This window comes from Ambystoma mexicanum, chromosome 2p, assembly GCF_040938575.1.
Source record: "Ambystoma mexicanum isolate Mex_15411 chromosome 2p, UKY_AmexF1_1, whole genome shotgun sequence".
NCBI classification, from domain to species: domain Eukaryota; kingdom Metazoa; phylum Chordata; class Amphibia; order Caudata; family Ambystomatidae; genus Ambystoma; species Ambystoma mexicanum.
In genome coordinates, this window is record NC_090923.1 from 1,137,890,932 (window position 1) to 1,137,915,511 (window position 24,580).

The following is a 24,580-nucleotide window of genomic DNA, read 5'->3' on the forward strand; positions in this document are numbered from 1 at the left end:
CTCAAATTACCACAGAGCTGTATGGACATTTTAAAAGAGTCCAGGAAACCAAATACAAGACACTGTTACTTTGACAAGTGGAAAAGATTCGTTATCTGGTGCCAGAATAAACAAATCAACCCGGTTGATTGCACTCCTTCCAACGTTGTAACATACATGCTCCACCTGCTGGATGCAGGGTTGGTTTTTAACTCTCTGAAAGTACACCTGGCAGCCCTCTCGGCTTACACCACATCCCATAACAGGGTCTCGTGGTGGAAAGTACCAGTGGTTAAAGCCTTCATGGAAGGAGTAAAGAGACTTCACCCTCCTATTTCGAACCCACCGCCAGGATGGGACCTCAACGTGGTGCTAGCTAAGCTCATGGGGCCCCCCTTCGAACCCATGCATAAAAGTAGTCTCAAACACCTGACTTATAAAACGGCCTTCTTAGTAGCCATTACCTCCATAAGAAGGGTCAGTGAAATTCAGGCTCTGTCAGTGCAAGATCCTTTCTTTACTATCCACAAGGACAAACTGGTTTTACGCACACACCCTAGGTTCTCACCAAAATTCATATCCAAGTTCCATGTAAACCAGTCCATCGAGCTTCCGGCTTTCTTCCAAGACCCACAAAGCTCGGCTGAGGTGAAACTACACACCCTAGATGTGCGTAGGGCGGTCTTATACTATGTAAATAAAACCAGACCGCTAAGGAAAACAGATCAACTGTTTGTCTCCGTAGCTACAGGCAGAGAGGGGGATCGCGTCTCTAAGGGCGCTATCTCTAAGTGGATTATCAACTGTATACAGCTGTGTTACTCTCTTTCAAAAAAGACTCTGCCGTTTACACCAAGGGCCCACTCTACTAGAGGCATTGGGGCCACTCTGGCTTTCATTGCAAATGTTCCCCTCGACACCATTTGCAAAGCAGCTACTTGGAGCTCTATTCACACTTTTACTCAGCATTACTGCATTGACACTCATTCCAAGACAGATACACAAGTGGGACAAGCGGTTCTAAGACACCTGTTTGCTCATGACCCTTCTCACATCCCACCTCCTTCTTCTGGTACTGCTCGCTAATCTATGCATAGCATGTGATCTAAGCAGATTCCACAAGCCTCAGAAGGGATACATTACTCACCGTAATCGTATTTCTGATGCTTGTATCTGCTTAGATTCACATGCGACCCACCCTTCCTCCCCTCCGAGAGAAGGCGCATGGTTGCTTGTAGTCTTACCTTTCTGTCTATCTGCTTGGACTATCTGTACTCACGCTACTCCTCATGCTACCTCATGTCAGGAAAAACACAATCTGGGGATCCTAGACGCGTGAGGGATCATGGGTACAGTGGACGTCACACTAGGGATAGTATTACTGGCACGCCCTGTGTCGACGCCCTTTTTCGATTTTCGAAAAACAAACTGTAATACTCCGCAGCTTCCACTAGATGTCGGCCTATGCATAGCATGTGAATCTAAGCAGATACAAGCATCAGAAATACGATTACGGTGAGTAATGTATCCCATATATATATTGCAAAACATACAGTGCATATTCATAGAATTGCTTGTCATACAAATTAATTACAATCTACAAATCAGACATGAAAGCACAATCCTCCTTTATGAAAAATAGCGAATCAAATACAACATAATGATTATTCATTTCCCAATAATAAGCAAACCTCATTAATAAAACGGGTTGGAAAGAACAACTACAAATTCCAGAATTCAAGGAAATGAAGGCATGGGAGAGCATATCCTGAAAGGCACGGGACTCGTCGGTATGTATGATCTACACACCTAAATCGAGTCATTTCTACCGGGCAGTACAACAAACTGGAATGCAACAGAACATTAAAAAAAAAATGTAAAAAATATTTTCATTAAAAAGTAGAAGGAAATCGGGGGGAGAGACGAGCAACAAGAAAAAAAGAACCCGCACAACTACAGTGATAAATGATAGTCAAATCATCTACCCATTCCCTCAGCGTACATAACACAAATGCTCCAACCCATTCCCAATCGCCTCCGCCCAGAACATACAGACAGTGCAACATAATAGTTGGTAGCCATACACATAAAAGCGGGAGCTATCTTGATAACGCATTGCAATATTCTAATCCTTCCCAAAATCATCTGGGACGGCCGTTCTGCTGGTCATGTAGGCTCTAAGCGGGGCCCAATAGTCACTCGGTCTGCTCCTGCTAGATGACGTCAATGCATATGGAGTTACCCGACTCTCACAATTATTCAAGCAGTTCAACCACCCTTGGAAACTAAGTGATCTGTTCCCCCCAAGCCCTGGCAATCAGTGACCGCTCGAAGCCATACCCAACAACTTTTTATTTTTTTATTTTCCAGCTAAATTCCCACTTTCAAACCATGATCATAACCACACCTAAGGGTAATCATATAGTTGCAGAGAGACCATCTGACCAGTGACCGTCATAACCAGTTCCCAAAAGGGGCGAATGTGAATACATACCCATACTACATGTATGAAATCAGCTGGATCTTGGGGAGAACACTTAACAGACATATTGGGATAATATTTCTGCAGATGATACGGGGTATAATAAACCTGATATAAGTCTACCTAAATCGGTTGTTCAATGACAGTCTCCGGGTTTGCATACACACTAGTTTCCATTGCAAACCAGAAAAATCCCTTCCCACTGACCTCTCCCACTTTTCTCTGAGTGTATCTTCTTGTCCACTTTATGTAGTTTTATAATCTTGTAATAATAATTTAGCATTTATATAGCGCTACGAACCCTCAGGTATCTGAGCGCTGTTTATTATTACCCACGGTGTGTGGTGCTCATTTATCGACCTCGGAAGGATGAAAGGCTGAGTTTGGCCCCGCCGGGATTCGAACCTGCGTCAGCAGGCTCTGCACAGATGTCAAAGCGAGCGTGCTACTCACTGTGCCACTTGACCGGCTACTTGTACAACGAGGACAGTCGGCACACCCGTTTTATATACCTTGGGGGATCTACAACTAATTGGAGAGGATATTGACGGTGCATCCGGGTAGCTCGGCCATGTGGATCATAACACATCTCTAAGTCCAAAGTATAATAGCATGGTTAACGTGGTCCATCCCCCCCCTTTCCTTTAGTTGGCCCCATGTGATTAATTTCCCATCCTGTATCGCATCGCTGCCGCCGGAGTTTCATCCGGGTCCGGCACCAGCGAATGGGCAATTACCGGGTCATGCCGAGTTAGCCAGACCTGATAATTGCCCTTTCGCGGGTTCTGGTACCGGTAGATACCCATTCCCATTTGAGCCCCATAGGGCTCAATGGGAATTGGGAGCTTGGATGCACCGGCACCATTAATAACGGTACCGGTGCATCCGACGAGCTGTGCTCGTGGGTTCTGCACGGCCTGCCAGATCAGACCTGGCGGGCTGTCAGGCACCCGCGAACACAACTCTTACTATGGCGGTACGGTAGAAACGGTGCCGGTATCTTACCAGCACCATTGTTACCGTACCGCCATAGTTGTAATGAGACCCAGTCTGTGACTAAAGGAATGAATATCAATTTACAACTGCAGGCCACTTTTTCATTGATGCATGAGACAGTTTCATACTTCAGCCCGACCATGTGAGCCACCCCTGCCCATTTCTTACAATCTATAAAAAAATGTTTTTTACATTTCATGCTGAGCTCTCAGGGCCCCCCAGGGATGCACCCCTGGGGGGCCGCACCCCACAGTTTGAATACCGCTGTCCTAATGCCATGATAGTCTCTTATGCAGCAAGCTAATGGATTTGGGATAGAGGACATCCCTGCCTAGTTCCTCTTGTTGGTGTGATGTATTCGGAAACCACCCGACTGGTCAGCACTCCAGCCCAAGGGGGGGTGGGGGGGAAGTGTAAAGGAGCTTGACCAATCGGAGAAATGCCAGTTCCAACCCAGATCTATGCAACAAGTCGAACAGAAAAGGCTGCAACACCTCAAACAGAAAAGGCCACTCCATGGAGTCGAAGGCCTTCTCGGCATCGAGCACGGCCACAATGATTGGAACCTCGACATCAGCGTTGCACGTCGGGGTGAACAGGTGTCGTAAATTGTTCTGGGTCAACCTCCCGGGTATAAATCCTGCTTTGTCAGGGGGGATCAGAGCGGGCATGTATGGCAGTAATCTGTCATCTAAAATTTAGCTATTATTTTATTATCAGTATTTATTAAGGATAGGGGCCTCTAAAAGGCACAACTCCGTGGGTCTTTTATTAGCCTTCAACAGAAATGTTACCAGGGCGGCCCTAGTGGACTCTGGTAGCAAGCCAGATGATGATAAAGAGGTTTTCATACAGATCAAGCAGTTCTGCGTATTCTTTATATATCTCTGCCATGCTGCCATCCAACCCTAAGGCCTTCCCATTGGGGAGAGATGCTATCACTTGGCGTATTTCTTCCTCTGACAGAGATTCATTTAAAATACCTGCCTGCTCAGGACCAAGTCACCCTAGTGCCACACTGTCAAGAAATTGCCCAATCGCGCTCCGGTTGGTTTGAGATTGGGAAGAGTAGAGGCTGTCATAATCTCGGAAGGCAGAGAAGGTCTCTAACTGGCACCCCAGAAAAGTCTTCAACCTTAAGGATAGATCCCTGTTGTCGCTCACGGACTGCCCATGCTGGGGTGCGGCTGGGTCTATCACCTTCCCTATGCGTAGCTGCCGCCACCGGATCGCCCAAAAACCTCTCCTCTCTACTAACCATCGTAACAAATTCCCCCTCCGTTTCTCATAACAGATTCCCAATATCTGGATCATCTTGTTGCAATTGTTTCGTCCTCTAGAGATGGCAAAGATCTCTGAAGAGCTTTAAAGACACCCCCTTCCTTAGAGATACAGCACCCCCTTATATAAACCTTTAATGTTTCCAATATTATTCTTGAATCTGGAACCAAGTGCACATTAGTATGAAAAAAGGATTATAAATCTTGTTTGATTTCATCCTTGAATAAAGCGTCCTCTAATACATGCCCCCTAAACTGCCATCTCAGAAATCTAGGAGCCAAGCATTCGACCACAAGGATAAAAAAGCAACCCTTCACGTCACCAATCTGTTCATGAAGTCGAAAATCCAGTGACATGTGCATGTGCTACGCCCCTGGAGTGGGACGAGAGGGAGGAGCCATATCGATGGACCACCCGGCCCCCAACCCTTGGGCACCAGGGGGTTTGTTACCTAAGCAAAAGTGGGTCTCTTGAAGAAACAGGGTATTCACTTGATTTCTTTTCGCCTGGTTCATTATCAACCGAGTATTGTTGGTAAACCACGAACGTGCTAAGTCATCAGCGTGATCTGTTCACCCGGTATCACATGTAACGTTCATCATGAAATTATTCAACCCGAACACTCTCCCATAAATGTCACAGTATAATAACAGCTTACCACCAGCCCCCTCAGACGGTTGGGGGAATCCACAGAGATCTTGAAAATCATAAAATGTGCCATCATTGAACCCACAATCTCCATCCCCATCCCCACCCGCGCCAGAAACTCAAACTTCCCAGCTATCTCCCCAATCCTTGCCAACATAAAACCCAACAGTCCAACAAATGCACACATGTGGTAACTATATAGATGGGACCCGGGGAAGGGAGGTGGGGGAGGGGCAACTGTCGGCTGCCACAACTCCTTGTGGCAAGCAGCAACCCCGATCAGTATAGTTGGGTCATGCTCAACAGTATGAGCATCCCAATGCGATTTTATATAGAACCAGAGCACCCAGGAGACACTTCATCTGTGAGGGGATCTCTGCCGTGAGCCACCCGGATCTGCCAGATCCTTCGCAATCCGTGCATCTGCTTTAGGATCCGTTAAGAACATTATCTTCCCATCACTTACAAATCTTAGTTTTGCTGGATATAACATGGCACATCATCTTGGCTTCTTGAAAGGACTTCCTCTGTTCTTGGGTGTGTGGGCTGAAATCCGGGAAAATTGTAATCCCTGCCGGCCCCTATTTTAGGTCCCCCTTCTCCCTGGAGGCTCTCGGCATCGCATCCCTGTCTCTGTAGCAAAATATTTGCGCTATGATAGATCTTTCAGGGGCTCTAGGGTGGGGGGGGGGCTGCAAAGCAGAGCGCCATCTCCACCATAAACGGCGATGAGAAAGGAGGTCCGTCCAATATACATTGGTAGTTTCCCAAAAAATGTCTCCATATTATCGATGGCTGTTTCTGATACACCCAATATTCGTATATTTCTTCTGGATCTCCCTTCAAGGGAGTCATTCATGGCCACGACTTTCTTTACTGTTTGTTGGAGGTTTGCTACCTCTTTCGGGAAAGTTGAGACTTTATCGTCCCCATCACTGATCCCCTGTAAAGCAGCGGACATTCTCCCGGACAACCTCTCAATATAAAAACTCAAAGATGGACTTTGCAGGTAGTGTCTGTTTTGGTACCCAGTGTCAGTGCTATCCTTTAGGGCCAAGAGGGTCTGATTCAGAAGCAAAATATCAATTACGGGGGGAACAGGAAGGAGCATCAGCCTGCCCTGCAGCCTGTCCAAATTTTGCAAACGATCGCATCTTTGCCCGTTTCTTTGGATTCACCATACCAGCAGCCTATTCCAGGGAGAGCAGCGCACTAGGTAAGGAAATGGTGTCTTTTGCACTGATCACCACTCACACCGGCAAGCCACCGGTGCAGTGCGTCCATACCCCAGTGCCAGAAAAAATGCCACCCACTAGGGGAAAAAGGCCCAGCACACCTCTTGCAAGGAGAACAAGGTTTATTTGGACAAAAATGAAATGCGCCAGTAAAGAACTCTGCTGCAGTGGAACGTTCTGGCAAAATCAGTACAAGCAGCATGTTGAAAAGGCATGCAGCATCATCAATGACTAAGTTACAAATTCGAATGGCTGTTTGATGCAACCCTATACATAAGCTACCATCGGGGATGCCAGGCCATTGGTCCCAGTCCCTTCTGTCCATGTTCTTCCACGTGGGCTCCTCCTCAGCATGAAACTGCAGTTAATTACCAATAAGAAGTACAAAAATACCCATTCTCAATCTCTAACCTAGTGTGCACCTGATACTGCAGACATGGGCTTGTAGGTCATCACAATTTATGAACCTCAGCTTGATTCCAGACATATCAGCGCCCTTCCAAATCTCCACACCATTGTTTTAGATTTGTTGTTTTGGACCTCCCGACACCTCACAGCACAAATCGCATGACCGAATAGTGGGGGCAACCTGTCTGTTTTCTGATATTTCCTGATCGATTAGAGGTATAACAGCTCTATGATTGGTGGTCTGGGGCTGGCTGGTACCTTGGAATGCTGGGGTCTTGGGACGGGAGTGTCTGGGCACTGTAAACTGGGATGTGAAATTCAGAAGCTTGTGCCCTCCTTCTCGTGGGACAACTTAGCAGAGATCTCTCTGCCCCGTCAGGGCCTTGCATGGTACATTCCATTTAGGGTACGAGGCCTGGGAGCATAAGACAATGGACGGTTTATGAATCTCTGTGGCTCTAGCATTTTCTCAGCGCTGCCCATGTTTCAACCTATTCTCATGTGCTGAGCCTATTTCTACAGTCATCGCCTGGGCCTACTGTCTTGGCTGCAGCGCAGCGCTAGGCCTCAATTTCAATATGGCTGCTTGTATCTAAAATTGTGCTTCCCTCCTCATGCAATGTATATGCAAGCACTAACCTAACCATAAAGCAACTTCTAAGAGCCCCCCTCCTCCCCTTATAGCCTCCCCATTCCCCTACAGCACACTTCGAGGACTCTGGCCCACACAAAATCTCTTGGAAGCCTGGGACGATCGCCCCGGCCTTTTTACATTCCCCCCCTTTCGTTAATCCTACATTAACGAACTGCCATGTAAGCCTTTCCCTCTCTTCCTTTTCTATTTTCTCTTTCCAACCTTTCAGCTTTTAGATATGGTGGTTATCCCTCCTTCGGTACCCAAGCTCTGCACACAGAGCACATTTCCCTGCCTATGCATATTGCTCTGGGGGGGGCGGGTGTGTGTGTGTGTGTGTGTGTGTCTGTCTGCCTGTCTGCCTGTCTACAGGGCATACGAGTAATACTATCCCTAGTGTGACGTCCACTGTACCCATGGTCCTTCACACGTTGAGGTCCCTCAGATTGTTTTTTCCACCATCGTGAGCGGACGCTTCTCGCAGAGTTCAATTTTGGCTAACGCCATTTGCTTATGATAAGTTCAAAATAGTTTACTCTTTCTGTCCTTTTCCATCCGACTTCGATGCAGTGGAAAAGACAAGACAGAGCCGTCGGACGAATTCAAGATTCGCCAGACCCTTTCGGCCTTGGATGGCCCACCAGGCTAAAGCCCTTACAGTAGGGAGAGTGAGGGGGCGGTCATTGTACAATGCATTTTTCCACCCATTCCCTTATCGCCTAGCTGCCTTTCCCAAAAACGGTATTATGGCAATCTCCCTCGTGGCGCACATGCCTGGGGTGGCACATATCACTCTGTGATCTGTGAAGGAGATGGTCATATTCAGCCTGCTCAACAGATCCCGCCCTAAGAAATTGATCAGGGATGTGTCAAAGTACTGCAGGGGTGCACGCACCTCCTTTCCTCCCATTTTCATTGCTACCTCTTCTGTGTATTGAACCGTTTCGACGGCCCCAGAGAAGTTTCACCTGATAATGTGAAGTTTCCTTCACTGATGCATGATTTAGTAGCACTTGTGTCAACCATAAAGTAATTGCCTATTGCAGCGCACACTAGGGGTTCCTCATCGGAGTGGGTAGTCGTGGATATGACTGGGCATGCAAGAGCTTTCTGTGGGCTGTCTAATCGGGATGTGTTGGTACATGGAAACGTGAAAGGGTTGCCTACCATGACCCTAACCCCCCAATTGGGTGCTACTGTCCCATGTTCCTGGACATTTGACCTCCGTATGTGGGGGGGCTTTGCTGAGCTGCTTGCAGCTGAGCATTGGGTGGGGCTGGTGCCTGTGTTTCAGGGCAGTCTTGGTGGTAACTGAGTGTATGCCTGGTGTATCTTGTAGGGTATGGAGGTGGCCATCGGAGGTGGGAAGGAGTACGGCTGTGGGGGTGCTGTGTCAGAGTGGTTGTATGTATTTTATCCTGCCACTTGTCTACTTCTGCATTCCCTTGTAGAGAGTCCCCATTTCCCACAGCTCCAGCACCGAGAGGGTCCCGTACCACCTCTGGGCCCCATCCCACCAAATCCTCCTGCGCCCCTGGAACCCACCTCTTCCCCCTGCTGCTGACCTCCTTGATACTACTCAGGATACCGTGGCTGTGGTCTGTGCCCAACTGCCCCTGTCCTCCGCCTGGCCAAAACGCTGCTATTCTCACGTCTGCACACGCTGCTGCCTGCTCTGCCGAATCTACCTGGGCAGCTGTTACTGTTCCTTCAAATGCTATTTTAGCTAGTTTCCTATGCACTCGTTTCGCTTCCGCCGCCTGCAATCTTTGAGCCATTTCCTTTTCTCGTTCTTTAATCCTCTTACAATGGTGTACAATTATAGTCTGAATTTCAGCCAACCCCTTTGCTTCTATACCTACTATGTTTTTTAGAGCTTTCTGAACTTCCTTGGGTAATCCCCTCTTAATAACGGAGTAGAAAAGAGAAACTCATCGGTCCCATTGGTCACCTGTCGCCGCCCTTCACATCTCCTACACTTTCAAAATGTACTCCCTGCACTGGTTACCTGGTCACCCTCTGAACTCGGGCTCAGGCTCCTGCATGTCCAGTGCCCTCGCACTGCCTCCGGGCTCCCCAGCACTTAAGGGTCTGTATCTGCAACTCTACAGACCCTTCTCTCTGCACATATGAGCCACCTGCTGGCTGCACTTGTGAGTTAACTGCACTTCCCCCCCCCCCCGGTACTTCACACCTTCCCTTGCACGATATGCATGACACAAGGCCTAGTAAGATCGTTATTTTGTCCTCCCTCTGTTCGCCCGCCTTGTGTTGTCGTGCCTAGGAACACATGTACAGGCGCGTTCAAAATGCCAGGTTATATTGCGCTGGATCTTTGTCATCCCCCATGGTTTATTGCATTATGGACTGCAAGTCTGGTGTGTCCGGGTACGCCCGCCGCAGTGCATTCCACACTTGCGCTCTGATATTTTTGAACAGTGCCCCATCATGAGTGTCATCAAGTTTTACTGCTGGGTACCCAGCCTTTACCCAAATATCTCCCGCCTGATCTCCCACGAGCAAGCGCTTCATATCTCCCACTGATAAAGGGATCCCAGCAGTCTGTTTTCTCAAAAGAGTATATCCATTCCCCAGCCCCCGACGTAAGTTGAGGGAAAACCTTAAGGTTGTTTTTATCCATTGAGCCCAGGGCACATACTCTGCTCTACAATAGCCTTTGTGCACCAATGGCAACTGCATGCCCACTCTCTATTTCTCCTTTCCTTTTTCCTTGCTACCGGTGGTCACCCAAACCTGTTGCTCAATCGCAGACCCCACAAACTCTCTACTCGGAGTACGCTCTGGTGCTTCCTCCTCCCCCCTCTAAGTCGCCCAATGTGGCCCATTCTTCCGCAGTTGTTAATCTGCTTCCCCATCCGACCTCAATGTCCCATGCCGCACGCTTTCCGCATCCCAGCCATTATCGTCCCCTTTTCAATATGTACATCTTTAATTGCAGTAGTGTCCAGCCTGAACAAAATGTCTCCTCCCATACACTCGTCTAGGCCACACCTCAACTTTCTCCCTCCTTCTCTTAAGGCCCATAATCGTGCCAACTCTGCTTGTGTAGCCTGCAGTGCTTCTTCCAATTCCTTTTGGGGCATAGTATTTGAGGGCACGGGCACAGTAGTGTTGATATTTGTTTGGTATGGAGGTGGCCCTCCACTAGGTGAAACTATGTATGTCTGGTTGGTATATCCTGTAGCAGGATGGGCTGTGGGCGGATATGGCCATGCATGGGGCAGGGGATACTGCGTTTATTTTTGCAGTGGTTGGCTGCACTAGTCTCTGGGCCGCGGTGTTACCACTTTGATGCCTGTGTTCCTCGCTGTCTCCCCCCCCCTTTTTTTAAACAGTTTTATTGGTTTTTACAACAATCAACAAAACCAGCGGTACTTATAATAATACTTTATCATGTGCACATCATTAATTCTGCTTATCCTGTACCCTCCCCCCAATTTGAGCCTACTCCACTTCACGTTCTGCTTCTCTTTCCTTCGGGGGAACCTCCCCCTCCATAATCTCTGAGAATTCCTGATCGCTTAAGTAGTCCTGGGTGGACCCATACAATGTGGCCACGAAGTGTTTCCAGGTCGTCCGGGTTTCTACTTCCTCCTCCCCTCCCCTGCCAACCGCTTCATGCCATACTGCCGTTTCAGCTTTTCCTCGCTGTGCTTAATGTCATCTACCATTTTCCACAATTCTAAAATCTTTTCTCTTTTTGGAGTGTTTTGCTTTTGTATTTAGTCACTACAAAAGTATTTGTGTCTTCCAATATCTCTCAGTTGTTAGTGTCCTCTTCTGGCCATAGGCGGGACATCCCTCCTTGTTTCTGCCATCCACTGTTTGTTTGTGCTATTTCTCTATATTATCCTTCTCCAATGGCAATGTACATATATTCCAGGGGAGTCGTCACCCCCATATTGACAATCGTAATACTAAAAATATATCTCAAACAGTGTTCTTAATCGGTCCTGCCAGTCTGTCACTCTCTTCCCACAGTCGCCCCCGCTCAACACCCGCACACAACTCACTCCACACACCTCACATTTGCAGTGTTCCTCCCACAGGCCCTGCCTTGGCCCCTGCCCGTGATGCAATAAAAATATAAAACAATATGCTAAAATAACTACTAAAATAATAAACTCTACATAATCCTGTTCCCCCACCCGGAATATATTTAACACAGGAAAGCAAGCTCTCTAATTATACAGAGCGCCTACCTTTGATATCCTCCTTTATTCTCCCCTAACTCTGAAAGGATCCGACACTCCTCTGTTTTTTTTTCTTCCTGTACCCTTATAATAATAATACCACAATATAAAATTGCCACTTGGTCTTTACAGCTCTTCTCCAAAACCACGCACCCACCCACCTACCATATGCTCACTCCCCCGGCCCTCCCTTTTCTACTCCCACACAAACCTGCACACCCCTGTCCAGTTCTCTCCCACCCCACTTCGCGTCAGCCCTAGTTATCGCTGTAAGAGGTGTTCTTACATCTGCATGTTCATACGTCACAGGGTCCCAATAACGGCCTACACCCTCTTAGGAGCTGTGCCCCACTCCAAAGGCCGGAATTCTACAAATACGGCTCCTGAACACCACTTCGGGTTGTGCACTGGGGACTGGTCACTGCAGGTGGGCGCAGCCCCTCCATAAGTGTGGTCTGGAAGCCTCAGTCTAAAGGTTCCCGTCGTCACCAAAAATGAGTGGGAGATGTGGAGAGCTTGCACATAGCATTAGTGGGAGATCAGGCGGGAGATATTTGGGTAAAGGCTGGGAACCCGGGGTAATAATTGATGAAGACATTCATGATGGGGCACCATAAATGTAGAGAAGCCCTCCATGCAGAAAAAATAGAACCCACTAACGGGGGGGGGTAGCACACCTCTTGCAAGAAGAACAAGGTTTATTTCCACAAAAATTTAATGCGCCAACAAAGACCTCTGCTGCCACGAACGTTCTGGAAAAAATCAGCACGGGCAGCATATTAAAAAGGCATACAGCGTCATCAATGACGTAAGTTAAACATCCGAATGGCTGGTTGGTGCGATCCTATACATAGGCTACCTGCTCCATAGGGGATGCCAGGCCATTGGTCCCAGCCCCTTCTAGCCATCATCTTTCACGTGGGCTCTTCCTCGTAAGTCATCTGGTGCGAAACCGCAGTTAATTACCAATTCAAAGTCAAAAACAATACATTCTCTATCTCTAACCTAGTGTGCACCTGGTACCGCAGACATGGGCTTGGTAAATACTTTCAAGGTAATTGCAATTTACAAACCCCAGCTTGATTCCAGGCACATCGGCGCCCTTCCAAATCTCCCAACCCACATTTTAGATTTGTGTTGGCCCTCCTGGCAGCAGAAATCACATGACTGAATAGTGTGGGGCAGCCTGTCTCTGCTTTCTGATCTTTCCTGGTCGATTAGAGGTAGAACGGCTTTATGAATGGTGGTCTGGTGCTGGCTGGTACCTTTTACTTTACTTTGATATATTTATAATGCGTACCTGGAGGCTTAAGGGTGCAACATACAGGCAAGGAGAAAGGGACCGGTATGAAGAGCCAGGCCACCATTCAATGGGGGACATCATGTAAATTATCTGAGCAAGAGTCTTTAGCTTTTTCCTAAACAAAACTGTGGACCTCAGTTCTCTAAAGATCGGGGAGAATAGCATTCCAGGCCCTGGAGGTCTGAGGGTGCGTTTAGGGATCCTAAATTGGTTGGTCTTGTTCGATAGAAGGTTCCTCATATTGGATTTGTTGGTCAAGGCATATTTCAGATATAGTGGACTTGAGCCCATCATGCATTTAGGAGTAATCATGAAGAGGGGGAATTTAATCCTTGCCTCAATGGGGAGCCAATGTAGGTCGCGTCTGGCATTTGAAACCAGGTCTCTACTACAGTGACCAGTAATGACCCTAATGGCGCTGTTCTGAATAATTTGTAGCCTTACGCATTCTAATTTGAGTCCTACCAAGAGGCTGCTACAATAATCAATCTTAGAACAAATTATTGCTCTGCTGTGGAATGCTGGTATCTTGCAACAGGGGTGTCTAGGCACTATAACTTAAAGCTGGGACGTGAGGCAGGTCGGAGGCTTATGCCCTCCTTCTCATAGGATAACTGTTCGAAGAGCGCTTTCAGCCCCGTCATGGCCTTGCAGGGCGCATTCCTTTTTAGGGTACGAGTGCTGTAAGCATAAGAAAATGGAAGCTTCCTTACATTGGCTCAACCTACGCAGCATTAGACCCACTTGAGCACCCTGCCAGTAATCCACCACTGTGTGGTACACCTCCCTTTGAAATTCACCACAACTGTGAGTACTCTTTCCCCACAAAGGATTGTCACAATGGTACCCGGGACAGGCCAGACTGCAGTTGCCCCAGCACAACACCTATGGCCCAGTATCTGAAATAAGCAGCCCAGCGTCCCTTACAGCTGTTCATTCCAACAGCAGGAACTTTTCAATATATAAAGGTCGGTCCATCGTTATAACTGGTCTCCCGGGCCTGCAACCCTCTCTGGTCTTCCCAGTGTTAGCAGCTGAAGGGGCGGGGTGGCCTCTGTGAGCTCCCTTGGTCGCACCAGATCCTGCTCCTGCCACAGGAACACAGCTTCTCCACTCCGCCCCTGTACTCCCATTCCGCACCTGAGACAAGGAGCGCTGTGCACGAACCCCTGGCCCTCCAACCCACTAGACCAGCAGGGCACCTCACCAGGGGCAGGTAAATGTACTCGCCTTCACTCTGCCAACAGCGGAACGCCACAGAGCAACATTCCACGGGCTTGCCACATGCGTGCCTCCTAAGCTCTGGAGGCCTACACCTCAACTACCTTTGAATCTGCTCACGCTTGGGTGTTCACCATGCGCCAGGCAGCTCCATAGCCAGACACCAGGCTTGATTAGCGCTCCACAGACTCTGCTTTCAAACCATCGGCCTTGCACCAAAAATATACTACAGGAAGAAAGATATTAATAAAGGATTTAGTACTGCCTGACAGAACCTTTTCAGGCAGCGGCCATCTTGTAGCTGCACAACAGCGACCCACATCATGCAACAAAACATTTAATAAGACTTCAGCCTTGCAGCATACTAAGAATCAAATCACAGGAATCTGCTTATCAAATACAGGCTAGAACTGGAGGCTGGCAGGCACGGGCCAAAGCGGGACCCCAGAGAGGATCGAGGCTGGCGACCAGGCCGCCGCCATGAAGACGCAAACTCCACTCATTTCAAGCGGGCAATGATGGGTTCCGCCAAGCAAGGATTCTACTGAAAGAAACTCCACCCTGTCCACGGGATGAATGTGAAAACGTTCAGAGTGAATGCAGGCTGTAGTGTCATGTGTATTAAAGATACTGCAGAAAAAAAGCGCAGGGAAAGATTGTGTGATAAAAGTACTTAATAATGGTGCTCGTATGTGGCATTGGACGTTTGCCGGAACCTTGTTTTTAAAACATTTGATTGGCAATAAGAGTGAGTGCTGATGAGCTAAATGCTTGAAATAACCAATGGTCACAAACATTTGTAGCCAATGTGTGGGGTCATAAATGAGAGGCAGAGACAAAGTGGTAGTATTTTCAACATCCAACCTCTTTATTAAAATAAGTGTTGGATAAAGGCCTATCTGCCCGTATCCTAAAGAGTTTCCCTACCTAGGAAACTAAAACTAAAGATCAGTCTTTCTCGTTGTCAAAATTATATACAGTCTTTGTGTCCAAAACATTAATCTGACCCTTACACTAGAATGAACAACTAAGAGTGTAAGGAAAGTGTATCTGATTCAGCATTTGCAAAAAGTGTCTAAAAGCAAGTAAATAAATCCAACAAAAACAATCTTTGGATCCAGGGGGGTGGTTCCCTTCCCCTGGATTTCTCGGGTGGGATGGCAAAAGTGTCTTTCAAAACAATAACTTCTTGCGGAAATAGTTCTGGTATACTCCCCTGCCAGGAAGCTTTTACTAAGTCTATCAGATCCCCCTGGTATACTCTCCTGCCGGGTATCTTCCCACAATGTCTCTATCCTGTGTGTTTCAAATGGATTTCTTGGTATACTCCCTGCCAGGAATCCCTTTCTGGGGTCTACATATCTCCTGGTATACTCTACTGCCATGTATCTTCTCTCCAAATACTTACTCCCTGCTTTGTTTCTCTCACCAGGGATTCCTTGTAATGTTCTCACTGTCTTTCAGCATAACACACTTGTATTATGTCACTGTATATACTTTCATGGCTCAAGCTACTGCTTGTCCCAACTTTCCCTACATTCGCATCTCATATATATGGTGACTTGTTCAAGTTCGACCTTTTAACTTCTTGAGTAATATTTGTCTGCTTTTGGTAACAGTTGCTCCAACTTTCCCCATGTTAATCTCTCGTATATGGAGATTTGTTCAAGTTTTGTCTTTCAACTCTTTTCATTATCATTCATTGGCTTGTGGCACACTTGCTCCAACCTTCCCCATATTGACATCTCATTTGTGAGGACTTAGGCAAATTTTGTCTTTGTTTTCTACTCCGTTGGTATTCCAAATAAATTCTTACTGGCTCACATGCCTGTATGCCTCGAGGTCCCCAACATCTCTGGACAGACTCGCTGGTGTCTGACAATGCCTCAGACCTGTGGCAAGCTGTGTTTGTGAATCTTTCACCCCAGAATGGTGTTCTCTGCTCTGCAGACCTCTTCTCTGCTCTTAAACTGGCTCTGCGTTGGTCTGCTGGTAAGCCTGCTGCTTCTGGCCTTGACTGCGCTGCTGGTAACTTGGCTGTTGCTGCCGGTTCCCCAGCAGTCTTCTGATGGTGCCTGCGGTGTCTTCTGTGGCATTGCACCGCTTCAGTAAGTACTGCCTGCAAGCGGCAGCCTGGGAACACCTTCTCTCGCCAGCATGGTCTGTTTCCGTGCGTATGCCCTCTCCTGTGGCTCTGCTTCCTCCTTCCGTTCAGCTTCTCCTTCTCTTGTAAACGCGTACACCATTTTTAAATGTCCCACGCAGCTGAATCTCAAGACAAACTAGCCTACTCCTTCTTCCTCGTATCAGTACTTAAACTTAAGGGAGTTTGAGTCCATAGAACTCTTGGTTAGCACAAAATTAGTGTATGTATGTGTATATAATATAGTGAATGGTAATCTGCCCCAATGCCACTACACAATCCTTCTGACCATCATGCAACACCACCTCAGGATTCACATTTGCCCCCACCATCTGTTGCACTTTTATTTTATTGCAGAGCCACATGGCCCTTTTTAATACTACTTAAATCGTGACCTTCAACAAATTATGGACGCATTTTCTCAAATTCGGGGAGATTGGAATTGGGAGCGGAAATGGGACAGGGACTAAGGGGATGTTGGACCCTGGTTTTAGAGCTATGCAGTTGCTGGGGTGAGAAAAAATCGGGAGGAAAAACTCACTGTGGGTTTATTTTCTCAAACAAGTAATGGAGAGCAGTAAACTCACTGCGTGTTACCAGGAGACTTGATGAGACACGCAGAAACAAGCAGTGCTACCTTTAGAATATTCTAGAAAGGCAGGCTGACCTTAGTATCCATCCCTGCGTGCAATCATTCAGCAATACCTGCCTAGTATGTTAGACAGTATAATATTGGTAGTTATGATTAGAGCGAGGTGGTCAGCGCGTCCAGAGGAGGGCGCTCTGAGTCCACGGACATTCGGGCTGGGATTACGTGCAGGGGTCGCTGTGCGCCGTGGGGAGGCGGGTCCTTACGAAAAGTGGGTGTAGGCTAGGGCCAGTGTGTGCGTGCAGGACCAAGGGAGGAAAACGCTGGACGGACTCCGTCACCCTGGACTGAATTTTAACAAACACTTAGTGCCCCGTTTCAACAAAGACCCGACAGGCCTGGTGAAGTCTGCCAGGAGCACGTAGGACTGCTCTGCCAGCACTGGACCTTAACATATATATTTTTTTTACCTCGCGATAGTGAGACCACAGAACAAGAGTGACGCCGCCCCGAGGTGGTCTGCCCGTTTTTTGATCCCACGGCCCATCGACCCAGGACTGTCTTGGGGCACCGCCCAACACCTGGACAACAACGTGCCCCTGATTCCACCGGTAGCTGAGGATGCCGCCGATAGACTGGAGCCTGGAGTACCACATCTTGCCTTTCAAGTTAGGGAAATGTCTGGGTGAGCCTTGCTGTAGTTGAATGTATCCTTTCACCAGTACGTAGACCTTACAAGATGACTCATGTAATTGGGTGACACACTTCTTGGTCCTGGGCTTAAGTTCGATAGTCGCATTCTGGTAGTTGTAGTTTTGTGTCCTGCCAATTGAATACAATGAACCGAATTACAGTAAATTACAAAAAAAAGGAAGTTGGCAAAAACTAAGCACAGGGTTGATGTAGATTGTGCCTGACTGACCTGGGACAGCTTGAGTCCTATATCATATCGCCTACTTCCTTGCTGCCCCAAAACCTTTCTTTTGACCCTCATGTGCCCCACTTCCCCTTACTATGCCCCCTTTTCTGTGTCTGGTTCGCTGCTCTTTGCACCCCCTAATCATTTTCCCCAGGGCCGCTCCAGATACGATATTGATGTGGGGTCACTTTTCTCCCTAAGTTTTTAGCATAAAATGACCTTTTTCTAATGGGGTAAAAAAGTGATTTACTTTCCCAGTCAAAATATTTTTAGGCGAGTACGAAACTGATGTATGCACTCCATAATTATCTGCATCTAGTAATTAATGCACGTTAAGATGTATTTGTACCTTTTTTGTAAGTTACTGATCAGATCAGGCAGCGCTCCTTTTGTGATTAGTGTGCTGGTCAGGGGGGGGGTCATGTGAGTCGCAGGGGAGTCTCAACCAGGTTGTTTAGCTCACTATCCCTTTCCCTTGCGCTGGTGTCACAAATCCAAACATCCCTGGAATTCTGTGGGTGGAAGCAGGGCATGCTCCTATGGGTCTGTTTACTATTTTTATTTTTGGCAAGCTTTTATCCCTGGCAATTATTTTTGTTGGGAGTAAAAGTGGCTCGTATGCTTACCTGTAGATTCCGGCGGCCCCCGCACTTGTCCTTTGTGCTGCTGTCGCCGCGATTTTTTTTTCCCCTTCCTGTAGGCCTCCTATGCCATCCTCTTCTTTCATTCGAGCTCTTCCAGACCTTTTCCTATTGTCCAACTTCCGCCCCCCCTTTGCCTTTTGATCTTGTACCATGAATCACCATTCCACAATTCCCTTCCTTCCTGCTCCCCTAATCTGTCCCTCTTACATCCCCAAACCTGTCCTGTCACAAAGCAGACCTGGACTTTGTGCTATGTGACCACTCTTAGGCCTTCCACAGTATCTTACCTGTGCTCACCTAAAGCAACTCTCTTGATAAGCAGCCTTGCTATTGACCATTCCCATCTGACCACTTCTTCCTCAACCTCTTCCGTATCTCTCCCCCTATCTTCTAGTTAGAATTGTACGTTTTAACCTAATTATTGGTTTACTCTGACCAATATCACACCCTCAATATTTGGTCAATCTCCATCTTGGGCCTCATTCACTGAGCAGGGCTTCAGTGACTCTAACCTGACTCTCTGCTCCCCATCAATAAAAAAGCCTGTACCTTTACTCCCTCACCCACAGCTCCGGGGCACCTCGAGATTCACCAGCTTAAGAACATGATGCACCCACAACTGCACAGCTGACGCAAATGCTTCTAGCCTTCACTCTTATATGCCTAGACAGCGGTCCTCTGTTGGCACTCAATAAAACTCTGGACGCCTCCAAGGCCAGCTTCTCCACTAGCCTCATTTTCAGGGCCCAACAGGTGGCCAGCAGGGTTCCTGTTTGACCGTTCCAAGCCTGTAAGGCCCTGGGCCACCACACCTACTCATGCAATGCTCCTCTCCACTTTGCATAGTATGCAGTATACCCACTATCAAACCTTCTGCCCACCTACCAGATTACTATGCTCCTGCCTATCCTCTTCCTAATCTCTCTCTCTCTCTCTCTCTCTCTCTCTCTCTCTCTCTCTCTCTCTCTCTCTCTCTCTCTCTCTCTCTCTCTCTCTCTCTCTCTCTCTCTCTCTCTCTCTCTCTCTCTCTCTCTCAGAGCTACCGACGCAAACTGCCTTACCACTCTTTCCATCCCCCACTACACCTGACACTCGAGGGAGGGTGGCAGGGGGGGCTCGTTGTGTGGTGTAGGGGTTACTCTCTCCCTATACCCACTCTATCCTTACCTCCCCACTCGTCTACCTCAAAGGATTCTCTTCACCTCATAAATCTGACTTCTGATTGAGCATCTGCAATGAAACACTTCTTCACGGAGCACTTTGACTCCTGTCACCGCAAGCTATATGTGATCGCTGTCACCGCAGTGTGGATTCTCCCCGCTCGACACTCCCATCCTGGCTCTTTCAATACTGAGGGTGCTACCTCGCCCCGTTCCCCTGCACCAACCAAAAAGGTGTCAGCCTGATGATCAATAAATATATGCCACCTGCCCCTTCTTTACCCAGCGTTTTTTATATGCCTTTACTTTTTCCTCCTTTCAAACGCACCCTCCTCTTTCGAGCACATCTTTGTAACGTCTTTCTCACACCCCTCCTGAAACATCCTTCTTGGCTACACCAGGCACCTTCAGCCCATTCCAGATCTTGGCTCTCCCAGTTGCTGTCACTTCCATCATTAGTGACTTTAAGATGACCAAGTACCAATGCCCATTGATTAAAGCAGGATTCCACTCTCTGTTCAACTTGGATTACCTTCCTACAGATGCTGTCACAGCCACTTGTAGTAGCCCCTCTTCCTATCTTTCTCTTCCCATTCGATTGATATTTGACAGCTCCCATCCACTGCACGATCTTTGTGCTGCCTTCCCTTTTCTTCCCCTCTTCAAAACCCTTCCACCGCCTGATCGCCAAAATAAAATGTAAGCCTTACTTCATGGTTCCCTTTCTTTATCAAGTCACGTCTTCCCTTCTTGCCCCCATTAATCAAACTCAATCCATCCATCCCTCGATTTCACCTGCTGTCCCCCTCAAACCTTCAGACAGTTGAGGCCTACCATTCAGCTCCACATGTGTCACTTGCACAAAGCGGACACCCCTACATGCCTTACTGCTTAAATGACTGCTTGCCCTCACCACTGCTCGTGATGCTGCCAAATCTTCTACTACGTTGATCTTATTACACCTTCTGATCCTCGAGGCCATGTTTGTTCCTTCCTCTCTGCCAAGGACTTTGCCTCCTACTTCTCTAAAATCATCTAAATGCAAGGCCACCTGTCCACCTTATCCTTCTCGCCCACCCTCTCCACTGCCTTCTCTAAATCCCTTTTCTCCCACTTCGCCTGTTGAGCTGTCAACCATCCTCTGCTTAACTAATGGCTCCTGTGTTCTTATCAATCCTTTGCTCCCCAAAGAGCTTGCTACTGTCAACTGCTCTCATTTCTCCTTCCCCTTCAATTTAGCTGACTGACATCTTCCGAACCTGTTACAAGATGGTCTGTCATGACCATCCTAAAAATCTACTGCTGACCCTAATATCTCCTTCCACAAACCTTTCTCTCCTGCATTGCCAGTCTAAAACCCTTAAGTGTTCTTCACCTGCACAGTCCAATACTTTGAGGTTAATGCACTAGGCCATATATGCAATCTGGGTTTCACACCAAACACATCACAAATTATTCTCAAATTGATCTCAATCCTTCTTACTACTACTTCTCCTCTAGTCTCAATCTCTGCAGGCTTTTACCTTGTTGATCATCTCTCCTCCCTAAACTTCAAGGACACTGGACTCAAGTGGGTAGAAAAGTGTCTTCCCCTTTAAATGTAGATGCGCACTGGGGCGCGGCCCTGGGTGCATCTGCTCCCCTGAGTGCATGCACTCCCCTGAATCCGCCCACAGGTGCCACTCTTCAGTCTTATTTTCCGCATCGCCAGGAGCATACCTATTTCACTAGCGCTTCTGGGATTAGGCCTCAGGCCTTGTAATTCAATGCGCACTTCCTCAACATATCTTTTCCCTTTTTTGTCCGTAGGCAATTCTTCAGAGTTTTTAATGTACTCTGTCCCCTGGTGCCACGCTCCTCCCCGGCGCATGTCAACGGCGGCAGGATTCAGCAGGTGTCCGGCGTGCAAGGGTTTCTGCCCACGTCGGATCTACACGCGCTCTGCAGCGTGTAACACGCTCAACTCACTTTCATTGAAGAACCGCTTGGCCAGGTGGAGGGAGCTGTTCTCGATCACCACCGGGGGGACCCTCTAGGAGTACGTCGGGAGGAAAACCAGGCCAAAGGTAGGTGCCCTGTTCTCTGCACCCAGCAAGGGCGACTCCTTCCCTGGGAAGTGGCCAAGTGGGAGGGGCATGCCAGGTCCTAAGACCAGCAAGGGGATAGAGGCTTGAGGAGCTACCAGCCAACCGGCTGAGGGGGTCCACAGACCCTCCCGGTCCCGCCGCTGAGAGGCCGCAGAGCTCTTATACCAGGGACCACCCCGAGGGGCTCTGCTCCGATACCGGGCCCGATCCCCGAGGGGGCACCTATACGCACTAACGGTGACATGGCTGAGGGTACTCCGCCTACCAGGTACCTTGAGGTGCAGGGGAAGGTCTGAGCCTTTACAAGCCAGCGCGCAGGTGGAGACGGTCCTAGTACGGCAGTCGTCACGCAGCAGACGCGTGGCGCAGTACAGGATAAAATGGCAGCCCGGCCAGACAAAAGGACGGCGCTGCCAGGGCTTTCCCATTCCATCACGCAGGCTTCAGAGCGCACATCAAGGTGGGATTGGTCAATACCTGTTTTCTGGTCCAACTCTTACCAGATGGCATCCACGGAGGGGTGCTTTTCAGACCCAAGCTACGCCAGGCACGGTGTGGCGAGAGCCCAGCAACAGGTATAGGTCCAAAGACCCGCTCCCATGCCAGAACGCTCCTCTCCAGTCCGCTAGGACAGGTTCTTTGGGCATCATCCTCGGGGGTGGGGGGGTCATTCAAGACATGCTCCCTCCTTTACCGCCTCAACCTCCTACCATGGTCCCAGTTCCGGTGCAGGCCCAGGTTCCCGCACTACCCCACATGCATATCGTGATGGCGGCTTCGTCCCCGCCGCAACCACCGGCACTGCCTGTCGGCGCCCAACAGCTGCCCGCAGCACTCTACCGGCAGCTCCTGACCGGCAGGACACAGCGGGGGATACAGATGACGATGACGACCAGGCTACTTCCTCCTCAGCTAAGGCCTTCCATGAGAGGCTGGCAGGCATCGAGGAGTAACTGGGTATCCCAGAGTCGCAGGTGGAACAACCAAAGGTGGGGTATTGGCTGAGGCTCTAAGCATCCGCTCAACCACAAGAACCGGCATACCTCTACAGAAGGATGTTGGAGCTTTAGCCCAGGAAGGATGGGTGAAGCCACATTCCACATGGCCTACCAGTAAGTGACTGGACGGCAATTATAGGCAGGCACAGGGGATGCGCTCGTTCTGTTGGTGCAGCCGCATTCCTCAGTTATTGTTGCATCCACTATATATTGTAAGTATTATAAGGCTCAGTCCTACACCTCTGCCCTCCTAGGAAAGGAAGAAAAGCTCCTGGAGGCATATGGGAAGATCTATTCCAATGCTACGCTGCACCACCGACAGGCCAATGCAGATGCAATGCTTGCAGCGGTTAATCAAAAACTTTGGCGGGTGATAGCAGTATTCCTCCCTGAGCTTTCGGCACAGTCGGGCAAGATTCAAGGCGGGTCTGGCAGAGGCAAAGATGGGCCAGGATATCATGGTGTTGACGGTACTACACATAGACACCGCAGGCAGTGCTATTTGTTTCGCCACTGACACAAGGAGGACATCTTGACTTAAAGCAACGAAGTTTCACCCTGATATGCAGGAGCGCATCCGCAACCTGGCCTTCGCGGACGGAGGGGGTGGTGCTTGTTTCATTCGACAATGGACGAGGAGCTGGACAAAAAGAAAATACGCTCTTAAACAGCATAGTCCCTGTTTATTCTTACTAAAACTGCCACCAAGACATATAGCCAGAGTCGCCCACTCTCTGGCAGAGGTCGTACCTTCGGCCGCTTCAGGTGCTTTCAGGAGGTCTGTTCCAGGCAGCCGGACACGTCATCCAGCCAGCACCAGCTCAAGCAGCACAAACCATCAAACCAGGGGTTCTTCCAGTACACGTTCCCAGACACCAGCCTCAGAGGGGAAAGACACTGTGACAGTGCCATCCCGATCCACAGTTCTCCGGTGGGGGGCAAGGCAAACCAGATAGATCCTCTGGCATGTTCACTGGACAATGGGTTATCCTTCTCTGCGTATCTGGCTGACTCTGGTGTGCAGGTAGACACCTGTCGTACTTATCTGGCGGCCATAGGGGCCTACAAGAACTCTGGAGATAACATATTCTCCTCTTCCAACCTGGTGGTCCAAAAACACTTGGCGGGTCTGACCTGATTGTAAACCCCCCCATCTCCCCCAGGCTGGTCAAGCCTCCAAACCCAGTCTGGGACCTTAACGTGGTGCTGGGCGCCCTGGCCCACAAGTCCTTTTAACCCATGGTATCCACGGATATCAGGCTGGTTACTATAAATACTGCTCTACTAGTTGGCCTTACTTCAGCGTGCAGGATCAGTGAGATGCAGGCGCTGGTGGCTTCAGAGCCATCTACCACATTTCACCGGGACAACGTGGTGCTCAGGACGCACCGTGCATTTTTCCCTAAGGTTGTGTAATTGTTTCACCTTAATGAGGAGATGGTACTTCCGATGTTGTTTGCAGATCCAAAGGATGAGGCTCAGAAGGTATTGAACTGTCTGGATGTCAGACGTGCTCTAAGGTTTTACCTGGACAGGACGAGTAGCTTCCGTAAATCTGATGCATTGTGGCAGGTCAAAACCAGGCTGTCAAGCCTCCAAGGCTTCAGTAGCTAGATAGATGGTGATGGACATCAAGGAG

The 24,580-nt window shown here is 48.6% G+C and overlaps 1 protein-coding gene across 2 annotated transcripts in view; it reads left to right on the plus strand.

Annotated features, from left to right (window-relative positions):
* The window catches only part of LOC138567221 (microtubule-associated proteins 1A/1B light chain 3C-like), a 348,822-nt gene that overhangs the window by 227,668 nt on the left and 96,574 nt on the right, over nucleotides 1-24,580 (plus strand). Inside the window, exon 1 of one of the 2 annotated variants that reach the window (XM_069645205.1) lies at nucleotides 17,402-17,818. The exons of the other annotated variant lie outside the window; for it this stretch is intronic. Within the exon in view, the coding sequence (XP_069501306.1) occupies nucleotides 17,755-17,818 (64 nt within the window). The 5' untranslated portion in view covers nucleotides 17,402-17,754. Of the gene's footprint in view, nucleotides 1-17,401; nucleotides 17,819-24,580 lie in introns of those variants that run through there. 2 annotated transcript variants of the gene reach the window in all.